At 45.3% G+C, this 20259-nt stretch overlaps 1 protein-coding gene across 2 annotated transcripts in view; it reads right to left on the bottom strand.

The window, feature by feature from the left end:
• Positions 1 to 15805: 15805 nt before the first annotated feature.
• USHBP1 (USH1 protein network component harmonin binding protein 1) overlaps positions 15806 to 20259 on the bottom strand; it is an 82479-nt gene continuing 78025 nt past the window's right edge. For both annotated transcript variants that reach the window (XM_089667512.1, XM_089667505.1), the window contains 2 exons: positions 18546 to 18668; positions 15806 to 16779 (listed from right to left, as the gene is read on the bottom strand). In XM_089667512.1, coding sequence (XP_089523638.1) covers positions 16599 to 16779; positions 18546 to 18668 — 304 coding nt within the window. In that variant the 3' untranslated portion in view covers positions 15806 to 16598. The remainder of the gene's footprint in view (positions 16780 to 18545; positions 18669 to 20259) is intronic.

Here is a 20259-nt window from a genome sequence, read left to right on the forward strand (position 1 = left end):
TGCAGAAAAAATGCAGCATGTTCCACTTTTTTATAGTGACTGAGACCAATGTCTGGGTTTGCTATTGCAGTCAATGACGCCAATGTTGAGATTTGTTTTTGTAGTCATAGACACCAATGTTGTAGATTGTTATTGAAGTCACTGACACCAATGTTGGAAGTTGTTTTTGTTGTCATTGACACCAATACCAAGGTTGTTATTGCAGTCACTGACTTCAATGTTGTTAATTTATTACTATTTTTCTAGTTTATAGTACCACATATTACTTATGTGATTGAGAATGTGAAATAGACATTTTGTTATATATATATCTGCCATTCTCAATTTCTTGCAAACATTTTTTGACACACTGAATTGAAAAGGTTGCATAACGCTGTTGAAACTGTAGCCAGGGGTTGCAGACTAGCATAATCAAAAAGATTGAACATAAACAGACGCTACAAGGAGCCTTTATTTAAATATTGCAGAGGGAACCACCCTTAAAGTGTACACTGATGCAGAGGCCATCTGTCTATATGAGTACAGCCATTCACTTCTATGGGCGTCTGTACGCAGCACCTGTAGCCCCCTGGATGCAAGAAAGTACGGGGGACTTTGGAGAATCAGATGTAAATATCATGGAAGTAGCCACAATAAAAGCAGAGATGACTCTTCTGCTTATGCAGAAATATGCAGTGAATGCAAAAACTAAATCATTTTGCTATGCACGCTGATAAGAGGAATAATACCAGGGCTTTTTTTCTCAGAAAATAGGAGCAGGAACTCCCCCCTCTAACTCACCCTTTGTCTCTGTCCCCTATTCACCTCTAAACACCATCTCTTGGTTTCACCCCTACTTACCTCCAAGTACCACCCCTTTTAGACCCCCCAGCAACAACGGACTCCCACAACAAAATACCACCCCAGCAACATTAGACCCCTGCAGCAACAACAAATCTCCCAGCAGCCAGTATTACCCACTTGCCCTCCTGAGGATTTACCCCCCCCCCCCCCTCCCCTCCTGACCAGACCATTTTTTGTGTTCCGGCGCTGTGTTACTTTAACTGACAATTGCAGGGTCATGCAATGCTGCACCCAAATGAAATTTATGTCCTTTTTTTCCCTCAAATTGAGTTTTCTTTTGGTGGTATTTGATTGCCTGTGCGTTTTTTTTTGTTTGCGCTATAAAAAAAAACTGACGATTTTGAGAAAAAAAAACACAAAAACACAATTTTTAACTTTTTGCCCAGTAAAAAAATTTTAAAAATCTAATTTCATCATAAATTTAGACCACAATGTATTCTACTACATGTCTTTGCTAAAAAAAATCCCAATACATGCAAATTAATCGGTTTACATAAACGTTATAGCATTTACAAATGGTAGTATAGATACTGAAATTTTTTCTTTTATTATTTTTACTAGTAATGGCAGCGATCAGCAACTTATAGCGGGACTGTGGTGGGCATTCTGACACTGGGGGGAACTGACTTGGTGTCACTGACATCCCCAGTGACACCAATACAGTGATCAGTGCTAAAAAAAAAAAAGGACTGACACTGTACTAATGGCACTTGGCAGGAAGGGGTTAACATGAGGGGTGATCAAAGGGTTAATTGTGTGCTCTTCTTCTTCTCAGATTTTTTATCGGTAAAACGATTGGCCGATTTGCCCATCATTGCCGGGAAAATCGGCTGATCGGCAAAATCGGCCGATCGGCAAAAACGGACATTTTTTTCCAACTTTACCGATAAAAAAAAAGTGCCAAAACCCCGAAAAACGGCCGACCAATTAACCTAATAATGGTGCGAAAATTTTTTTTTTAGGCTGAAAAATCGGCCGATTTTTCGACCCGTCTATGGCCTGCATTAGGGATTTTCCAGATGGGCCTGTTCAGCATTACCAAAGCCGTATTTCCTCTGCTAAGGCCACCCAGGTGCTGGGCACAGTATGTTATTAACATGAATACCTGTGCATCATTGTACTTGTGTATATGTTGGTGAACAGTGTACGACCATTTGCAAAAAATAGAAATTTTTAAAAATGTTTGCACCTAAATACACTAACACAGCTTGGACTGGTGTTATTAGGGCTCATGCAAAAAGGCTTTGTTTACAACTACTGCATTATACATGCCAACACAGGTCTACTCAAGAGCTTACCTTTCTGTGTGCTAACTGCAATAAAACTGTTTGTCTGCTGCATCCAAAGAAACACAAAGCAGGTCAAACACAGCATCCTCGCTGTAACATTAAAATTAAATTGGAAAGGAAAACTGCTGACGTGTTTTTGAAACACGCTTTGTATGCAAGACAAACACATAAAAACAAAGTCTGTCTACACAAACCTGTATTTGGCACCTAGCTGTAAGTGTCCAACAGAGAAATGGCACCCAACAGTGGAACTTCCTCTAGGTTGGTGGTGACGTCACAATGTGACAACATCTCCAACTAAGATGGTGCTGCTGTCAACCAGAGTGTCAGGGATCCCCTCGATTCCTGCCGCGATGGTCCCGGCGCAGGCGCACTGCTCCGCCCTGTACACGGGCACTAGGTCCGGGCCGGCCGCGGCGTTCGAGTTCGCGCATGCGCAGTAGAAGCCGCGGCCGCCGCTGGGCACCAATGGCAGCGCAGGGCGGGATATTTAAAGGTCCCTGAGCTGTCATTTCGTTGCCTTCTGGTCTTACCTGCTTCCTGTGATTCTGTACCTGTGCCTTGTAAGTTTATTGGCCCGGATTGTTCTTGACCTGCTGATTTCTCCTGCCCAGACCCTTGCTTGCCTGACCTCTCTCCCTGGATGCCCCTCATTAGATCTGACCTCCTGTTGCTGACCTGGCGTGTGACCCGACGATTCTCTGCCTGCTCCCTTGTACCTTACCGTCCTCTACGTTACCAACTCGGCCTGTCTGACTTCGCACTTGCTCAGCCATCCATCCATCCATCCCATCGGGGTCACCTGACCTCCTCACATCTGGCTCTCCCTGGTTGGAGCCCCTGGCGAACACCCCTACCACTGACAGGTGTGCTCAGTAGTGGCGACCTGGTCTCGGGGTACTACAAGTCCATCCCCACCATCAGGGGCCCTGGTGAACAAGTACCCTGAGGCTTAGACTCCGCGATCTGGGCATGCCTGACCAGTGGAGTGCTAGTGGTGCCGCTCGGCGGTCCCTCACAGTACCAGAAGGCCATGACTGAGCCTTGAGGAGGACCCTCCCCATTGGACGAGGTTTGCAGGCACCTGGCTACCCTGACGCAAGCAGTAAACACATTACAGGACAGATGTTTGCAGATCGAGAATCGGTTTCAGGCCTGCACCATATCTGCTCCTGTTTCACAGGCCCCGGCTCCTGCACCGCCGGTCGCAGCAGCCCACGGGCCGGCTCCTGGGCCTTCCACATCACTCCCTATGGCGGAACCCCGAGTACCCTTACCCGAGCGCTTCCATGGGGATCGCACACGCTTTCGATCATTCCGTGACTCCTGTCTGCTCTACTTTGAACTGCAACCACGGACCTTTTTGACAGAATCGGTGAAAGTGGGGTTTGTTATCTCCCTGTTGCAGGGTGAACCCCAAGACTGGGCCCACCGACTAAGGGGAAATAATGATCCTCATCTGGTTACGGTTGACAACTTCTTTAACGCTATGGCCATCTTATACGATGACCCACAACGGGCGGCCTCGGCCGAGGCCACATTATACGCACTCCGACAAGGTCGGCGGGCGGCTGAGGAATACGCCTCTGACTTTAGGCGCTGGATGGGTGACACTCGTTGGAACGAGTTCGCACTTTTGCACCAGTTCCGTATGGGCATTTCTGAGGCTCTGAAAGACGAGCTCGCCCGGGTGGAGGTGCCCGAGACATTAGAGGACTTGATTGCACTCACCATTAAAATTGACCGTAGGCTACGGGAGCGCAGATTGGAGAGGTCTGGTCAGGGTCGTGGAAATACCTGGGGGTCTTTCCAAGGATCCAGTCAACATACTAGGCCAAACATCCAGAACCTGCCGCCTGAAGATGCTCCCGAACCCATGCAGCTAGGCCTGGCACGGCCTAAACTATCGCCAGAGGAACGCCAGCACAGACGCTCCCAGAATCTGTGTCTCTACTGCGGTGAAGCGGATTACATGGTACGTTCCTGCCCGCAGAAACTGAGTAAGTTCACCTCATCTTCTTTATCTATTGGCAATATGAATCTGTCCCAATACTTAGTTGTTCCCCTCTCCTTTCAGCTTTCAGAAAGGACCGTGGAGGTGACGGCCATAGTTGATTCGGGGGCATGCAGCTGTTTTGTGGATATCAATTTTGCTCACCAGCAGGGTATCCCCCTCCGCCCAAAGGAGAAGGGGTTTCACATCTTTTTGGCTGATGGCTCCCGGATAAAGTCAGGGGTGGTTAACCAGGAGACCCCTTCCATTGTGACTTCTATTGCCGGTCAGTACCGGGAACTCCTCCGCCTGGATGCTATTGCATCACCCCTTTTCCCAGTCATTCTGGGGCTCCCATGGTTGCGGGCCCATAACCCCCAAATTGACTGGGAAACTGGGGTTGTCTCGTTCCCTTCCCCATACTGTCGGGAACTGTGTCGAACTTCGGGCCCGGAGGTCCCCCAGGTCCTCCTGTGCTCTGAAGGGGATGCCAGCTTAAAACAAGTGATTCCTGCAGCCTATCATAAGTTTCTTGATGTGTTCAGTGAACGGGGAGCAGATGCTCTACCCCCCCCCACCGCCCATATGACTATCCTATTGATCTGTTACCCGGTTCTGAAATTCCTTTCGGGCGAATTTTTCCCCTTTCTGAGCTAGAATTAGGGGCCCTGAAGGATTATATTGAGGACAGCCTCCGGAAGGGATTCATCCGTCCCTCCACTTCCCCAGCAGGTGCAGGGATCTTCTTTGTAGAAAAGAAGGACAAGACTTTGAGGCCATGTATTGACTATCGGGAGCTGAATAGGGTCACAATTAAAAATCGTTACCCATTACCACTGGTACCTGAATTATTCCAGAGCTTAAAAGCTGCAGTAGTATTTACCAAGCTGGACTTAAGGGGAGCCTAAAACTTGGTTCGCATAAGTGAGGGGGATGAGTGGAAAACGGCCTTCCGCACCCGTTTCGGCCATTTCGAATACCTGGTCATGCCTTTCGGGTTGTGCAATGCGCCGGCCACCTTCCAGCACTTTGTAAATTACATCTTTAGGGACTTCCTGGACATCTTTGTCATCGTCTACTTAGACGACATTTTGATTTTCTCATCCTCCCTGGGGGAGCACAGGGTACATGTAACAAAGGTGTTGGGGCGGTTGCGGCAGCACGGGTTGTACGCTAAAGCAGAGAAATGTTGCTTTGAACAGGCTAGTGTTACATTTCTGGGTCTGATTATCTCCACCACGGGGGTCGCAATGGACCCTCAGAAGGTCTCTGCGATCCTTGATTGGCCTGAACCCACGGACAGGAAAAGCGTCCAACGTTTTATTGGGTTCGCAAACTTCTACCGGAAGTTCATCAAGAACTTCTCGGGTCTGGTCTCTCCCATCACTCAGTTAACCAAGCTTGGGACGCGATTCAGATGGACGCCAGAGGCACAGGAAGCTTTTGAAGCACTAAAGAAGTTATTTACCTCGGCACCCATTCTGGGTCATCCCGACGCCTCCCTGCCCTACATCTTAGAAGTAGATGCGTCAGAAAACGCGGTTGGCTCCATCCTTTCCCAGCGAAAGGGCGCCAAGGAATTACTTCACCCAGTAGCATTTTTCTCACGGAAACTTACCCCTGCGGAGAGGAACTACGACATTGGGGATCGAGAACTACTGGCTATCAAGACCGCATTAGAAGAATGGAGGTACCTGCTGGAAGGTGCCTCCCATCCCATCCTGATATTCACGGACCACAAGAACCTGGAATATCTGAGGACGGCCAAACGTCTGCGCCCACGACAAGCAAGATGGGCATTGTTTTTCTCGAGGTTCCAGTTCCACATCACATACAGGCCCGGTTCAAAAAACACGAAGCCAGACGCGTTGTCGCGCATGTACGAGGACACCAAGGAGATCCCAGTACCCGACACTATTCTTCCTGCAGGAAACTTCTTGGCTCTTCAGGCGAACCTTTGCTCCGAGATCCTGAGAGCAACCACAGCGATGTCTACCTCCGATGGGGCGCCCCTCCAGAACAAGAAGGGACTCCTATGGAGGGAGGACCGGATTGTGGTGCCGGAGGATGCCCGAACCTTAGTCTTGGGACATTGCCATGACCACCCAATGGCAGGACATTTTGGCCCGGTCAAGACCCTGGAACTTCTCCGACGTTCCTTCTGGTGGCCGGACATGGCCAAGGATTGTAAAAGTTACGTGGGCTCCTGTGCCATCTGCCAGCGGAACAAGCCTTCAAGAAATAAGGAGTGGGGCCTGCTACGTCCATTACCCATCCCTGAACGGCCCTGGCAGAAAATCTCTATGGACTTTATAGTCGAGCTTCCACCTTCACTGGACCACACAGCAATTCTCGTGGTCATGGACCGCTTATCCAAGATGGCCCATTTCATTCCTTTACGGAAGACTCCATCAGCAGCCGAGACGGCGCAAGTTTTTATTCGAGAGGTCGTTAGACTGCATGGGGTTCCCGAAGACATCGTCTCGGACCGAGGGGTGCAGTTTACCTCGAGATTTTGGAGGGCATTGTGCAAAGCCCTGGATATCAAGCTATCCCTTTCCTCGGCATTTCACCCTCAGACTAATGGTCAGACCGAAAGGACCAATCAGACCCTAGAGCAATACCTGCGATGCTACACATCATTCTCTCAGGACGACTGGGTGCCACTTCTCCCTTTGGCGGAATTCGCGTACAACAACGCTTGCCATTCAGCAACTGGGCAGTCCCCGTTCTTCTCCAACTATGGGTTTAATCCTGTCTTCCTCCCGGATTTAGTCCCGGAATGCCCAATTCCAGCGACACAGGATGCACTAGCCTTGTTCACTTCAAACAATAAAAAACTACAGGAAGCCATCCGTCAAGCCCAAGAAGACTACAAGAGGGCTTTTAATAGGAAGCAAAGAGGGGATCTGGTGTTGCAGCCCGGAGAGAAGGTTTGGTTGGCTATGTCGAACTTGAAGATGCTCTGCCCATCAAAAAAGTTGGGACCTAAATTTATAGGCCCTTTTTGCATCAAACGGATGGTCATCTAGTGGCCTATGAACTTGTTCTCCCTGAGACACTCAAGATCCACCCTGTCTTCCACGTGTCCCTGAGCCGGTAGTCCCTGATGCCTTCCCGGAACGGGAATCCAGGCCCCCGGAGGCCGTAACGGTTGAAGAGGAAGAAGAATTCGAGGTGGAGGCAATCCTGAAGTGCCGACGAAGGGGGGGCCAGACCCAATTTCTCATCAAGTGGAAGGGCTACGGCCCTGAGGACAATTCGTGGGAATCAGCCCATAATGTCCATGCACCTAGACTTGTCCGGAGGTTTCTTTGTGATCACCCGTGGTGGAGAGATCGGGTGGGCATCCGGAGGTTGCCCGTAGGGGGGGGCAATGTCAGGGATCCCCTCGATCCCTGCCGCGATGGTCCCGGCGCAGGCGCACTGCTCCGCCCTGTACACGGGCACTAGGTCCGGGCCGGCTGCGGCGTTCGAGTTCGCGCATGCGCAGTAGAAGCCGCAGCCGCCCGCTGGGCACCAATGGCAGTGCAGGGCGGGATATTTAAAGGTCCCTGAGCTGTCATTTCGTTGCCTTCTGGTCTTACCTGCTTCCTGTGATTCTGTACCTGTGCCTTGTGAGTTTATTGACCCGGATTGTTCTTGACCTGCTGATTTCTCCTGCCCAGACCCTTGCTTGCCTGACCTCTCTCCCTGGATGCCCCTCATTAGATCTGACCGCCTGTTGCTGACCTGGCGTGTGACCCAACGATTCTCTGCCTGCTCCCTTGTACCTTACCGTCCTCTACGTTACCAACTCGGCCTGTCTGACTTCGCACTTGCTCAGCCATCCATCCATCCATCCCATCGGGGTCACCCGACCTCCTCACATCTGGCTCTCCCTGGTTGGAGCCCCTGGCGAACACCCCTACCACTGACAGGTGTGCTCAGTAGTGGCGACCTGGTCTCGGGGTACTACAAGTCCATCCCCACCATCAGGGGCCCTGGTGAACAAGTACCCTGGGGCTTAGACTCCGCGCTCTGGGCACGCCTGACCAGTGGAGTGCTAGTGGTGCCGCTCGGCGGTCCCTCACACAGAGACATACATACAGTGTTGGCTGCACTTCTCTGTCTTCACCAGAAACAAGCAGAGACACATATACAGAGCAGCGGGGGCCAAGAAGAAGCAGCAAGATCAAAAACCAGTGACCACCAATGTACTATTAAATAAGAACCAAAAGTATCATGCCACATACACTTTTAAAACCAAATATCATGTCATTAAAAGCAAAACTCCAGCCGAAATAATGAGATAAAAACAATTCATTAAAAGAAGTTTGCAAATTAAAGCTAACATTCATACTCACCTAGGTGGATACAGCATTGATCCCTGCTGTATCTGTCCCGTCTGCTCTAAGACCAAGAACTGAGCAATCAAAGATCACTGATTGCTCTGTTCTTGGTCTTCATAGTACAACCAAAATAGCTTTGGCCATACTTCTCCTTTAAAAGATAAAATGCCAAAATCAGCTTTTTTTTTCTGTCAGTAATTGTCCTCAGTCTAATGGCCAGCATCATTTGACCCATTTCTTCTGAGTCCAGATTTAAACTGGCCCTAGTTTGTGACTAGACAGTGAAAAGAGAAGCAGCACAGCGATGAGATCATCTCTATTTCGCTCTGCTATCTCGTCCTATCAACACACTTCTTGTCAGTGCATGAACTGATTTGCTGCTGCTTCTTCTCATCTCCAGCTCTGCTCTACAGGGACTGCAAGAGGCTGATACTGGCTCAAACTCAGGTACAATTATTTATTATTAATATACAGGATTTATATATCACCAACTGTTTGCTCAGCGCTTTACAATATAAAGGGAGACGATACAGTAATGATCCAGTTCAATACAAGAGGGTTAGGAGGGCCCTGCTCCTTGGAGCTTACATTTTAATTACTTCTATTTAAAAAATACAATTAACGGCTTCCTGTCCACCCTATAGCAGAAGTACTGCTACAGGGAGGCATGAGCAGGGGCGGACTGACAACTCATGGGGCCCCCGGGCAATAGGGGATCATGGGGCCCCTGTGTCCTTGCCCAAACTCAAAAAAGCCTATGAAAAAATTACCAGGGGCATCTCATGGGGCCCCCTACTGACCCCGGGCCCTCGGGCAGTGCCCGAGTTTCCAAATGGTCAGTCCGCCCCTGAGCACAAGTGTGCAATATCATGTATATATACATGATTTTGCATTTCCAGGTAGAGGACGCACAAGAGGCGTGCACGCACCCTACCCACGCGGTCGTGGCTGTCAACCACCGGGTCCCAGCCAGTGATTACTCGCTGGCACCCGGTGATTGCCTAGCATCTCCAATGGAGGGGGGAAGACCGGTTTGTAAACAAAACAGTTCTCTCCCCTGTCAGCTGCTGCACACTGCTTTGTCGGTCTTTTTTTTTATAGCACAAAAAAATTAAAAACCGCACAGGTCATCATATACCAAAGAAAGAAAGCTCTATTCATGGGGAAAAAAGGGCGTAAATTTAATTTGGGTGCAGCGTTGCATGACCGCGCAATTGTCAGTTAAAGTAACGCAGCGCTGTATCGCAAAAAATAGCCTGGTCAGGAAGGGGGGTAAATCCTCAGGAGGGCAAGTGGTTAATGAATAAGTAGATGCAGGGCTCTTGCAGACTCTGTGTGTAATGTAAGCTGTCTACTCGTACCTCCTATGAACAGTCGTTTACACACTGGCAGGAAGCCTTAATGAACCACCACAGAGCTCACAGTATGGCTGGATCTAGGGGGGTGCTGGGGAGGGCTACACCCCCCCCCCCATTTCCACTGTGTCCCTCCCAGGCCAGCCACCCGATGGATGTTTTGCCTGGCTACTTCCCTCCAGCCCCTCACTCAGTGCTGGTAAATGCCTACAAGGAAGGGCAGCCTGGAACAGTGAAAGCCCAGAAAGGAGAAGTGGCAGAGAGGAGAGAGGCTGGAGCTGGTGCCGTGCTTTCCCCTCCTATCAGAACAGCATTCTTTTACGCGGCACATAGGAACCAGGTAATCAAACCGTGTGTGCAGCCCAATGGAAGAGCGATTCTGTGTTATCTGCCACATAAAGGAATGCTACTCTGATAGGAGGGAAAAGCACAGCACAACCCACACCTGCTCCTGGCCCTGTAGCAGTTTCCCCTCTGTAAGGCGAGGGGGGGAGCTTACAGGCAAATTGCACACAATGTGGGGGAATGATATACAATAAAAGGGGAGGGGGGAGAGATCAATCATTTGTGCAGGAGGGGGGTGGGGGCTATTTGTGCTGGGAAGGATAACGGGGGGGGGGGGATTTGTGCTTGGAAGGGGGAACTGGAGGGATTTAGGAATGTGTGCTAGGAGGAGTAATGGGGGGGTGATATGTGCTAGAAGGGGGATTTGGGGAGAATAGAGCCAGGAGGTGGGATATGTTGGGAATGTTTGTACTGGGAGATTGTGCTAAGAGGAGTGATTGGGGGGGGGATTTGTGCTAGGAGGGGGGATTTGGGTAGGGTGGGAGGATTTGTCCTGGGAAGGGTAATTTGGAGGGGATTGTGCTAAGAGGAGGGATTGAGGGGGATTTGTTCTGGGGGCTAATTGGGGTGGAGTTGTGCCAGGAGGGGGTGGGGGATTTGGGCTAATAGGGGGACAGGGATGGAAGATCACATGTGCTAGGATGGGGGTTTGGGGGGAATTAAGCCAGGAGGGGGGATTGGGAGGAATATTTGAGCTGGGGGGTTTGTACTAAGAGGAGATGGGGGGGGGGTGTGCTGGGGAGGATTGGGAAGATTTGGATAGGGAGAGAGGATTTGTCCTGGGAAGGGTAATTTGGAGGGGTTGTGCTAGTGGGAGGGATTGGGAGGGAATTTGTTCTGGGGGATAATTTGGGGAGGGGTTGTGCCAGCAGGGGGTAGGGGATTTGAGCTAATAGGGGGACAAGGAGGGAAGATCATATGTGCTAGGATAGGGGTTTGGGGGGAATTAAGCCAGGAGGGGGATTGGGAGGAATATTTGTGATGGGGGGTTTGTACTAAGGGGGGATGGTGGGGGATTTGTGCTGGGGGGGGGATTGGGAAGATTTGGATAGGGAGAGAGGATTTGTCCTGGGAAGGGTAATTTGAAGGGGTTATGCTATGGGGAGGGATTGGAGAGAATTTGTTCTCGGATGGGGAGATTAGAGGGAGTGGATTTATGCTGTGAGGGGGGATTGGGGAGGGGGTATTTTGTGCCAGGTGGGGGTGAGAGAATTTGGGCTAATAGGGGAGACTAGGAGAGAATGTCCAAGGAGGGGAGATTGGGGGGGATTTATGATAAGAGGGGGGGATTTGGGAGAGAGGATTTGTATTAGGATGGGAAATTTGAGAAGAAAGAAAATGTGTGCTAGGAGGGGTGGTTTTTTTTTTGGGTGATGGAGATTTGTGTTAAGAGGGGGGAATTGGTGGGGGATTTCAGCTGGGAGGCGGGATTGGGGCAAAGATTTGTATTGGGAGGGTGGATTTGAATCTGGGAAAATTTTTGCATTTTTGGGGGGAAGAATTTCAGCTTGCAGATCGAATTTATGCTTGAGGGGTGAGTGTGCTAATTAGTGCAGTCTTTCTTTTTTTATGGGGAGGGATTTATGCTGTGACAGGATAAATTATAGTTCTTCTCTCTCAAGGTAACCTTAGCCTACAGCCAAGCAAGAGGTTTATTCACATTTACCCTATTACTCATCAAACTTCTTTTATATTATCAATTCACAAACCAATCTCAATCTCTCACACTCACAAAAAAACCGCTACATCACATCTCAGGTGACTTATTTCAATGCTGTCTGCTTTGGGTATTTTTCCTCCACCTAACTGGCTTTACCTTGTCTTGTTGGGGAGGGAGCTATGCCAATGATCAGCTATTTATAAGCTAATTTTACATTAACAAGTATGTCTAACTGGTATCGATCTATCCAATATCTAACAGACATAGACAATCATTATTAATGTTTCCCTTAATTTTGTTAAGCTATGGGCAAACTGTTGACACTATACACTCACTGGCCACTTTATTAGGTACACCTTGTAGTAGTAGTGGGGTGGAACCCCCTTTTGTCTTAAGAACTGCTTTACTTCTTCGTGGCATAGATTCAACAGGGTGTTGGAATTATTATAAACATTATCCTGCTAGAAGTAGCCATCAGAAGATAGGAAAACTGTAGTCATATAGGGATGGCCATTCTCCTCTGACAGGGGTCAGGGTAAGTATGTAACAGAGTGCAGAGGTCAGTAATATGTAATGGAGGGGTTAGTAGCATGTTTCAGGAGCCCAGCCCCCCAGTCAGCACATATCAGTGCTCAAGCCCCCTAGTCACTGAATCTCAAGGCCCATCCCCTCCAAGTTAGTGCATCTCAGAGCTCAGCACCTCAGTTAGTACATTACATTGCCTTATAGACCTGATTCTTCCTGTTCCCTCCAAGGCACCTAGACAAGGAAACACCAAACTGAAACCAGAAATAACAAAATCTTCATTGCTTCCAGCTTCATTCATCACAGAGGAGAGGGAGGAACAAATGTATTTCCCTCTCCTCTGTAGGCTGCTGCAGCCATGATCCTGGTATAATTGCTTCCCCATGAGGCCGTGTATATGGCCTGTGGGCTGGAAGTGGTTTAAAAAAAACCTTTGAAGTGCTTTAAAATGCCATTTGTTAAATCATTGAATGTACTAAGAATGTTAATTATAAGTTTTATCAAAAATCTTCTTGTGTATGGACAGTTTAAGTGTGTTGGACATTTAATAGTTAAACGTTGCTTAGGTTTTTATTAAAATCTGAAGTTAAATTTAGGACTAAGTTATTTAAACCCAACAAGGTCACAGTCTCTCAAAAACTCTGCATTTTTATTTATCATTTGGGTACATAATTGTGGTATAGTGGGTGGTTATGGTGTATACAATCTCATACTTATTATACAGGATTTATATAGCACCAACAGTTTGCTCAGCACTTTACAATATACTTACTTGGTGTTTTTTATGTCTACTCGGAGTTCTATCTTATTATGATATATGTAACCTTCAGTGCCATATATTAGCTCTAAAATATTTTCTTACACCACTGAGGGGGATATAGGGTAGAGTAGTGCTAGAGCTCCCCCTTATGAATTAAGTACACATTGCAGCCTAATATACATTACTAAAGGGCTGCAATCTGGGATTCTTCTAAACCTTTGTTTTACAGGAAAGCTTTGCTAAGGTAAAAATACAATCTGCCTTTCTGACTAGTTTCAGGTTGGTATTCTGACTTTCTTACTTCAATACTGTGAGTCATAGACCTGGAATAAGCATGCAGATAATGACTTATGACTTTAACTTTCCTGAACTGCATACCGGTTCCAGGTCGGTGACTCAAAAAGTAAAATTGTGAAAATTGTATAATACTGTGTGAAACATATTATGTGTTATTCATGTCAATATGATTGATAGACACTAAAAAAAGAAAGTTCATCCTCTACATTGCTTCACTACTTACAGCAGTGCAATAATTCTTGTTTTGGCAGAAGACCACTGAATTGAATGTGTACTTAATACATTAGTGCAAATGTAATGAAAATGTACAAAGTGCAGTTTGTAATTTTTATTGTATTTGCAACTTTAGCTGGCTCTTTCTTACTAAATAACACAATAGATCCAGCAAACAAATGTTAAGTATTTGCGAATTCATGGCTATATTAGATATTACAGGGGCACAAAAACAAATTAAAATAGTACTGGGTATCTGGGATACTTGTTCTGCATGTCTTATCTGATGCCCTTGGTGCTGTGGCTGCTGTTTGTCATGTTTGCTACGTCTCTGTTGTTGCCAGCAGAACAGTTGTGTACAGGCAGCAGCAGGGACATAAAATTTAACACCCCGGTCACATCAAAGCTGATTTTGAAATCGTGCGACTTACAGTGAAGTTGCACGATTTCAAAATCGGGTGACCTGCCGATTTCCTTGCGATTTGCAAGACATCTGACACAGATGTCAATGCAAATCGCAACAAAAGTAGTACATGCATTGGTGCGGCTCGGACCAATAGCGGACAATAAGCTGCGACTTGGCATATGATTTGCAAGTCGCCTGGCATGCAAATCGCATGCCAAATCACACCCAATGTGACTGGGGACCAAAGGTTTCATGCCTACTGCAGGGTAGCTGACCTATTCATTACAGCAGCCAGCACTGAGCTGTGCATGGAATAGTATTTCAATGGGTATGGGTGAGCTGTGGATGAGGGGTTCAGGTGACCTGTGGGAAAGAAGCGTAGGTACACTGTAGACAAGGAATTCATGGTTGCAAGTATTCTATGGATGAGGACTGCAGGAACAAGCTGTGGAGGAGTGCAGAGGCGAGCTGTGCAAGAGTGGAGAAATAGTGAGCGAGTATGTAAACGTATGGTATTTCATACTGAGTGCAGTGGTCATGGGTATGTATTGTACAGTCCAGCTTAAAGAGTTCAGTGGTCATGATTATATAGTGTATAGCCCAGCATACAGTGTGAAGGGGTCAGGCGTATGCAATATACTGCATTGCATACAGAATGCAGTAATAAGATTTATGTAATGTGCAATGAATATTTGATGCTTTGTATGTAGTGCTGTATGGCACACACCATTTACTGTTGTATGTTACATACTTATGGCCACTGTGCATACTGGCCTGTATGTGACATATTCCTAACCCCTGCAGTATTCATTCTATATTCTATTTACATACTCCTGACCAAAGTGTTTATATTGTTGCTGGTTACTAAGTAGATACTATTTTAATTAAATCATTTTTTAAGGTAAGCTCAGACAAAGTATTAGCTCCATATCTATATTATGTGCATAGAAAAGAATAAATAATGGAAGAGTTCCAGTTTTCAAAAATGATGTGTCTGTGAAACTCTCATTGGTGGAACAGTAATTCATCGTATTTTGTTGATATAAGGATTGTGGCAAATGTGTGTTGTGCATACAGTGAGTTAGCTTGGATTATATTAACTACCTACTGACCACTCACAGTAAATATACTGCGAGCTGACGGCAGGTGCAGGCACGATCACGTACATGTACGTGATAGGCCTTCTTGCTGGCCCCCTGCCAACTCATGCTGTGATTGGACACAGCATGAGTTTGACAGCTGATTTCAGACAATGATTATGAACTCTGAACTATGTCCAATCATACACAGAGTTCTATGTTTTACAAAAACACACAACTCTGTGTACAGGGAACAGCAATATGGCTCTTACTTCTACCTGCTAGGCAGGGAGAAAAAACAGCCAGATAGTGCAGTAAAAGCAGCACACATTGCACACAATTGTTAGACATACAGTTAACCCTTTGATTGCCCCTAGATGTTAACCCCTCCCAGCCAGTGTCATTATTACAGTGACAGTGTACAGTATTAGCACTGATCACTGTTAGTGGCACAATTGATGTCAGTGTCAGTCAGTGTTCCTCTTAGCCAGTGTCAGCTAGCACCAGATTACCTGCCGCACTATCTGTCCCACTATAAGTCACTGATCACCGCCATTACTAGTATAGCATCATAGCTGCGTAAATTCCAGTATATATACACCTTAGTTTGTAGATGCTATAACATTTTCACAAACCAATTAATATACACTTATTAGGATTTTTTAAGGACATGTAGCAGAATACATTTTGGGATAAATTCATGAAAAAATTTGATTTTTTAAAATTTTTTATTGGATATACTTTATAACAGTAGAAAATTAAAGTAGAAAATATTGTTTTTTTCCAAATGTTTCTGTCTTTTTTCATTTATATAATAAAACAAAAAATCCAGTGGTGATCAAATACCACCAAAAGAAAGCTCTATTTGTGCGAAATAATTATATAAATTTTGTTTTCATACAGTGTTGCATGACTGCACAATTGCCAGTTAAATTAGCACAGTTCTGAAAAACAAAAAAATGTGATGAAAGGGGTGAAACTACACTGCTTTAAGGTCCTCATTCTGTCAGCACATTATGGCCACACTCACCATTCACCACAGCTTGCAGCATGTCATTGTCCTTCTTGGACCACCACACCCAAATGTTTTTAATAGATTTTATATTATCATATTGCATGATACATAATTGGTACAAAGCACATAGTAAAAAAGTTACACAAATATACAAATTTCAATATGACAAAATTAAAACACATACCAGCTGCAATTGTATAGACTGATGCATTAAATGGTGAGGGGGCAAAATGCTACCAATGTTTTGAGTATGGACAATTTATTTATTAACATATTTCATACTTTTTAAATGTAAAAAGGAGCCAACCAAATGTGAATATGGGCTACATTAATGTCCAAAAAAAAGTGTAAATGTGTTCTGACTTCCCTTGCTCATCCATCACTTCTATTAAATGCATCAGTTCACTGCACATAAAACTTGCCAAACCGTGTTCACAGGGACCCCTCAAGAACCATATAAAACCCCACCGCCTGGTGAGATCTGCTATTATAATGATGTTTCTCCTGTATCCCTCTCTGCTTTCTTCTTCTGTAGACTCTGGATGTTTTCCATCATATTCTGTATCTGTTGACATTGATGCTGTGATATCAGTGCAACCTGAGATTCCAGCCTGTGCTGCTGCTCCTGGTATTTCCTGCATGCATTCTTGTATGTGAGGAAAAGATTTCTGTAACCATAAAACACATAAAAGTACACACACACATATTAGTACACGTACACAGAATATAACTGGAAACTAACATTTATAGGTAAAGTTGATCCAGGGAATATCCGATTGCCTCTCGGGGGATCAGGAAGGAATTTTTTTCCCCTGCAGGAGCAAATTGGATCATGCTTTGCTGGGTTTTTTTTCCTTCCTCTGGATCAACTGTGGGTGTAGGATTATAACTTTTTTTTTTAATGGTTGAACTGTATAAAATGTTGTCTTTTTTCAGCCAGACTAGCTATATGTATCTATCCCACACCCAGCTAACACACTCATTATGACACATACCTGTCCTGTTTTCATAACATCAAAGTCAGATAGGCAGATATTTTTTAAAGGGTCAGTCCACTAAAAGTTTTGTTTTTGGTAGAATCTGAAGAGTAAAACACATTTTTGTTCTTTTTGAATGGGGTCCTCTACCTACTGTATATCAAAAGACTTTGCCACACAGTCATGTTCTCTATTTTCCAGTGCTACTCTACACGTTCTCTTCCATAGTCCAGTGCTGGTCCTCTTCCAAGCTAAGTGGTGCCCAGCAACATTCAACATATAACTCTTGAGCCCGAGGTGTCAAGGATACACCTCTTGACTTGGTGGAATTGAGAGGAAGAGATAAACTGGCTTATGGTGGCAGACCATGACTCGGATTTCTAGCTGAGATTGGAGTATCCTTTTTCAAAAGTTACCTCTGCGGTCTCTATCATCATATCTATCAGCGTGACATACTATATCTCATCCAACAGATATTTTGAGTTTATATGGGATTAGGAAATAGTCAGCTTAATGTTAAAAACCAGTGTGGCGATGTCCCCTATTTTAGTATACTTCGTCTCTTGCTGTGAAGGACTGTGTTGGGTCTTGAGGTTTGCCAGGCCATGCCTCCCATTTGGTGTCTCGTATTTGCCTCCCCACAGTGTGGGAGGATGTGACTACCTTCCTATGAGCGATCTGTGTTTTTATAAAAAACATACAAGGCATCTGTCATATGTGAACATAAAGTCCTGAAGAAGCGGCATTGGCTGCAAACTGTGTAACTGTATAGCCTATGACAGTATCCATTGAATGTTTATGGAACTTTTTTTGTAATAAAGTGTTATTGTATGTAATTTATGTTTGGATGGTTTTATGATACTTTTAGAATAAACTATGGTACTTTTAACTTGGTTGTGATATATATAAATACTGGTGGGTCATCCTTGAACACCCTTTACAACCTCTTTTGTACTTTCAAGAATACACCTCTTGGCTGTGTGTCTTCAAGCCGGCCTGGGCTCACAAGAGAATCCTGCAGGGAATGGCACTCTAGGAACTAAGGTGTCCGTTTATGACACACAGAATAGCTGAGATTCAGAGGATCTCAGCTATTCTCTGGTCATTCACAGTTTATGACACCCAGGAGAATATGTTCAGCACTTCTCTGGAGATCTGTGTTCTCCCTCCAGATTCTCCAGCCCAGAGCTGGAGAATCGGAGGGACCGAAAACTAAGCAGAGATAATTTACCTCTGCTTAGTAAACTGATCTTTTACTATAATCTCGAGAGATTATAGTAAAATCAGCCGTTTTCCAGCGCATAAATGAGAACATGTAAATACTGTATAAAGTTTGAATTATGCCAGTTTGGCTGTAAAAGTGGAATAATATTTTAAGTCATTATGACATGTGAAATTACATTGATGCAGTGCCATTGAAACGTGCATCTGTCCTATGTTTACTTTGCTGTTAATACCTGTGAGCGTTAAAGAAGTCTTTGATTGTCTGTGCAGACTGCATATTCTGACCATGGACTTTACCGGCTAAATTGTCCAGTTCTGACATCAGATTTTCAACTCGTTCTTTTATTCCACTGTTTCTGAAATCACAAAATAGGCAAAGAGAATCTGTGACATACTTTTTACCCATCATAAATATTAGTACAGTCATCTCATAAAATCCTAATTACAAAATGTCACAGTGTTTTAAACCAGGTTAGAACCAGTAAAATAAGAAAATAGTTTTAATAGCATGCACTGCCCTATTATAGATATAAGAAAAATTATAAGCACTTTTTCCCCCTTTTTTATAGGTGATCACATTCCTTCTGTTCTCAGCTGCATAAGATTTGGGGAAGATGAAACAACAGTACACTGATCTTCCAGGTGAAAGGCTGTGCGGTGGGGGGCTGGGTCAGGACAAGTCTGCTCATTGGAAGAGAGCACAATGAGTTCTCAGCACAGCTAGAGAACTGACCACGGTGTGTTCTGCTTAGTGTGGTCAGTTTTTCTTAGGAAAGCAGGAGGACTGGCAGGAACACTAGGGATTTTGCACAGATGAAGCAATGCAAAGAGAACAGGATACTTTTTCATACAAGTAAATGATACAACAGGCACATATCAGGGATATAAAATGTTGGGTATACATATTCTTTAATGATGTTCTGCAAGGTTTCCCTCCCAGGTCTCTCTGCCATCCAAAAAAGGCCACATAGCTATTCCATTATAAATGTTAAGCAAAAGAAGAAAAATCTTAGTATTATTGACAATTGACCATGCAATTCAGCATTATGTAAAAGGTTTGCATTTGCACCACTCATCACCCAGCATTGGATCCAGGGGCGGACTGACAACTCATGGGGCCCGGGCAATAGGGGATCATGGGGCCCCTGTGTCCTTGCCCAAACTCAAAAAAGCCTATGAAAAAGATACCAGGGGCATCTCATGGGGCCCCCTACTGACCCCGGGCCCTCGGGCAGTGCCCGAGTTTCCAAATGGTCAGTCCGCCCCTGATTGGATCCCACCCTGGCAGTGTGATGGCATCACCAACCTCCTCCCATTTTATGTGTTTCCTCTGAATCAACTTCCTCAGGACTGATCTTATGATAAAACCAGCTGGTTTTCTCCTTCATTCTGTCTTTAAACATACTGTATCATTACCTTTTTTTACTTAGTCTCTAGTTATTCCTATTTAGCCATCCAATGTCACTACCACAAAGTTGCCTATATACAAAACTTCTAGCAATATAATATTCTGGCAATTCCAAAGCATTTTAAAATAAATATAACAAATATATCCCCACAAAGGTCATACAATACGTATTCTAATAGAATAGCACTAGTAGGACCTTTGTGGAGATATTTTTGTTACATTTCATTTTATTATATGCTGTGGTATTGTCGAAATATTATGTTGCTAAATAATTGCCTTGTTTTGCTAATAGACATCTCTATAATTGAAACATGTAATGTCTAAGATAGGAAAGCTAGTGATAGGTAGGTGGTAGGATTTAATCCTTGGCAAAGGAAGGGCAGGAAAGACAATTTTAGCATAAAATGGTAGCAGAAGTTATGATGCACACTCCTCTCCTGAGGAAGCAAATTCAGACAAAACGCATAGTGTGGAAAGTGGGAGGAGATGGTTGGCATCATCATGTTACCAGAAAGGGATCCACTACTGCCGATGCTGGG

The sequence above is a fragment of the Staurois parvus genome, unplaced genomic scaffold (genome assembly GCF_062004578.1).
Source record: "Staurois parvus isolate SC_StPar_1 unplaced genomic scaffold, SC_StPar_1.0 ptg000053l, whole genome shotgun sequence".
NCBI classification, from domain to species: Eukaryota; Metazoa; Chordata; class Amphibia; order Anura; family Ranidae; genus Staurois; species Staurois parvus.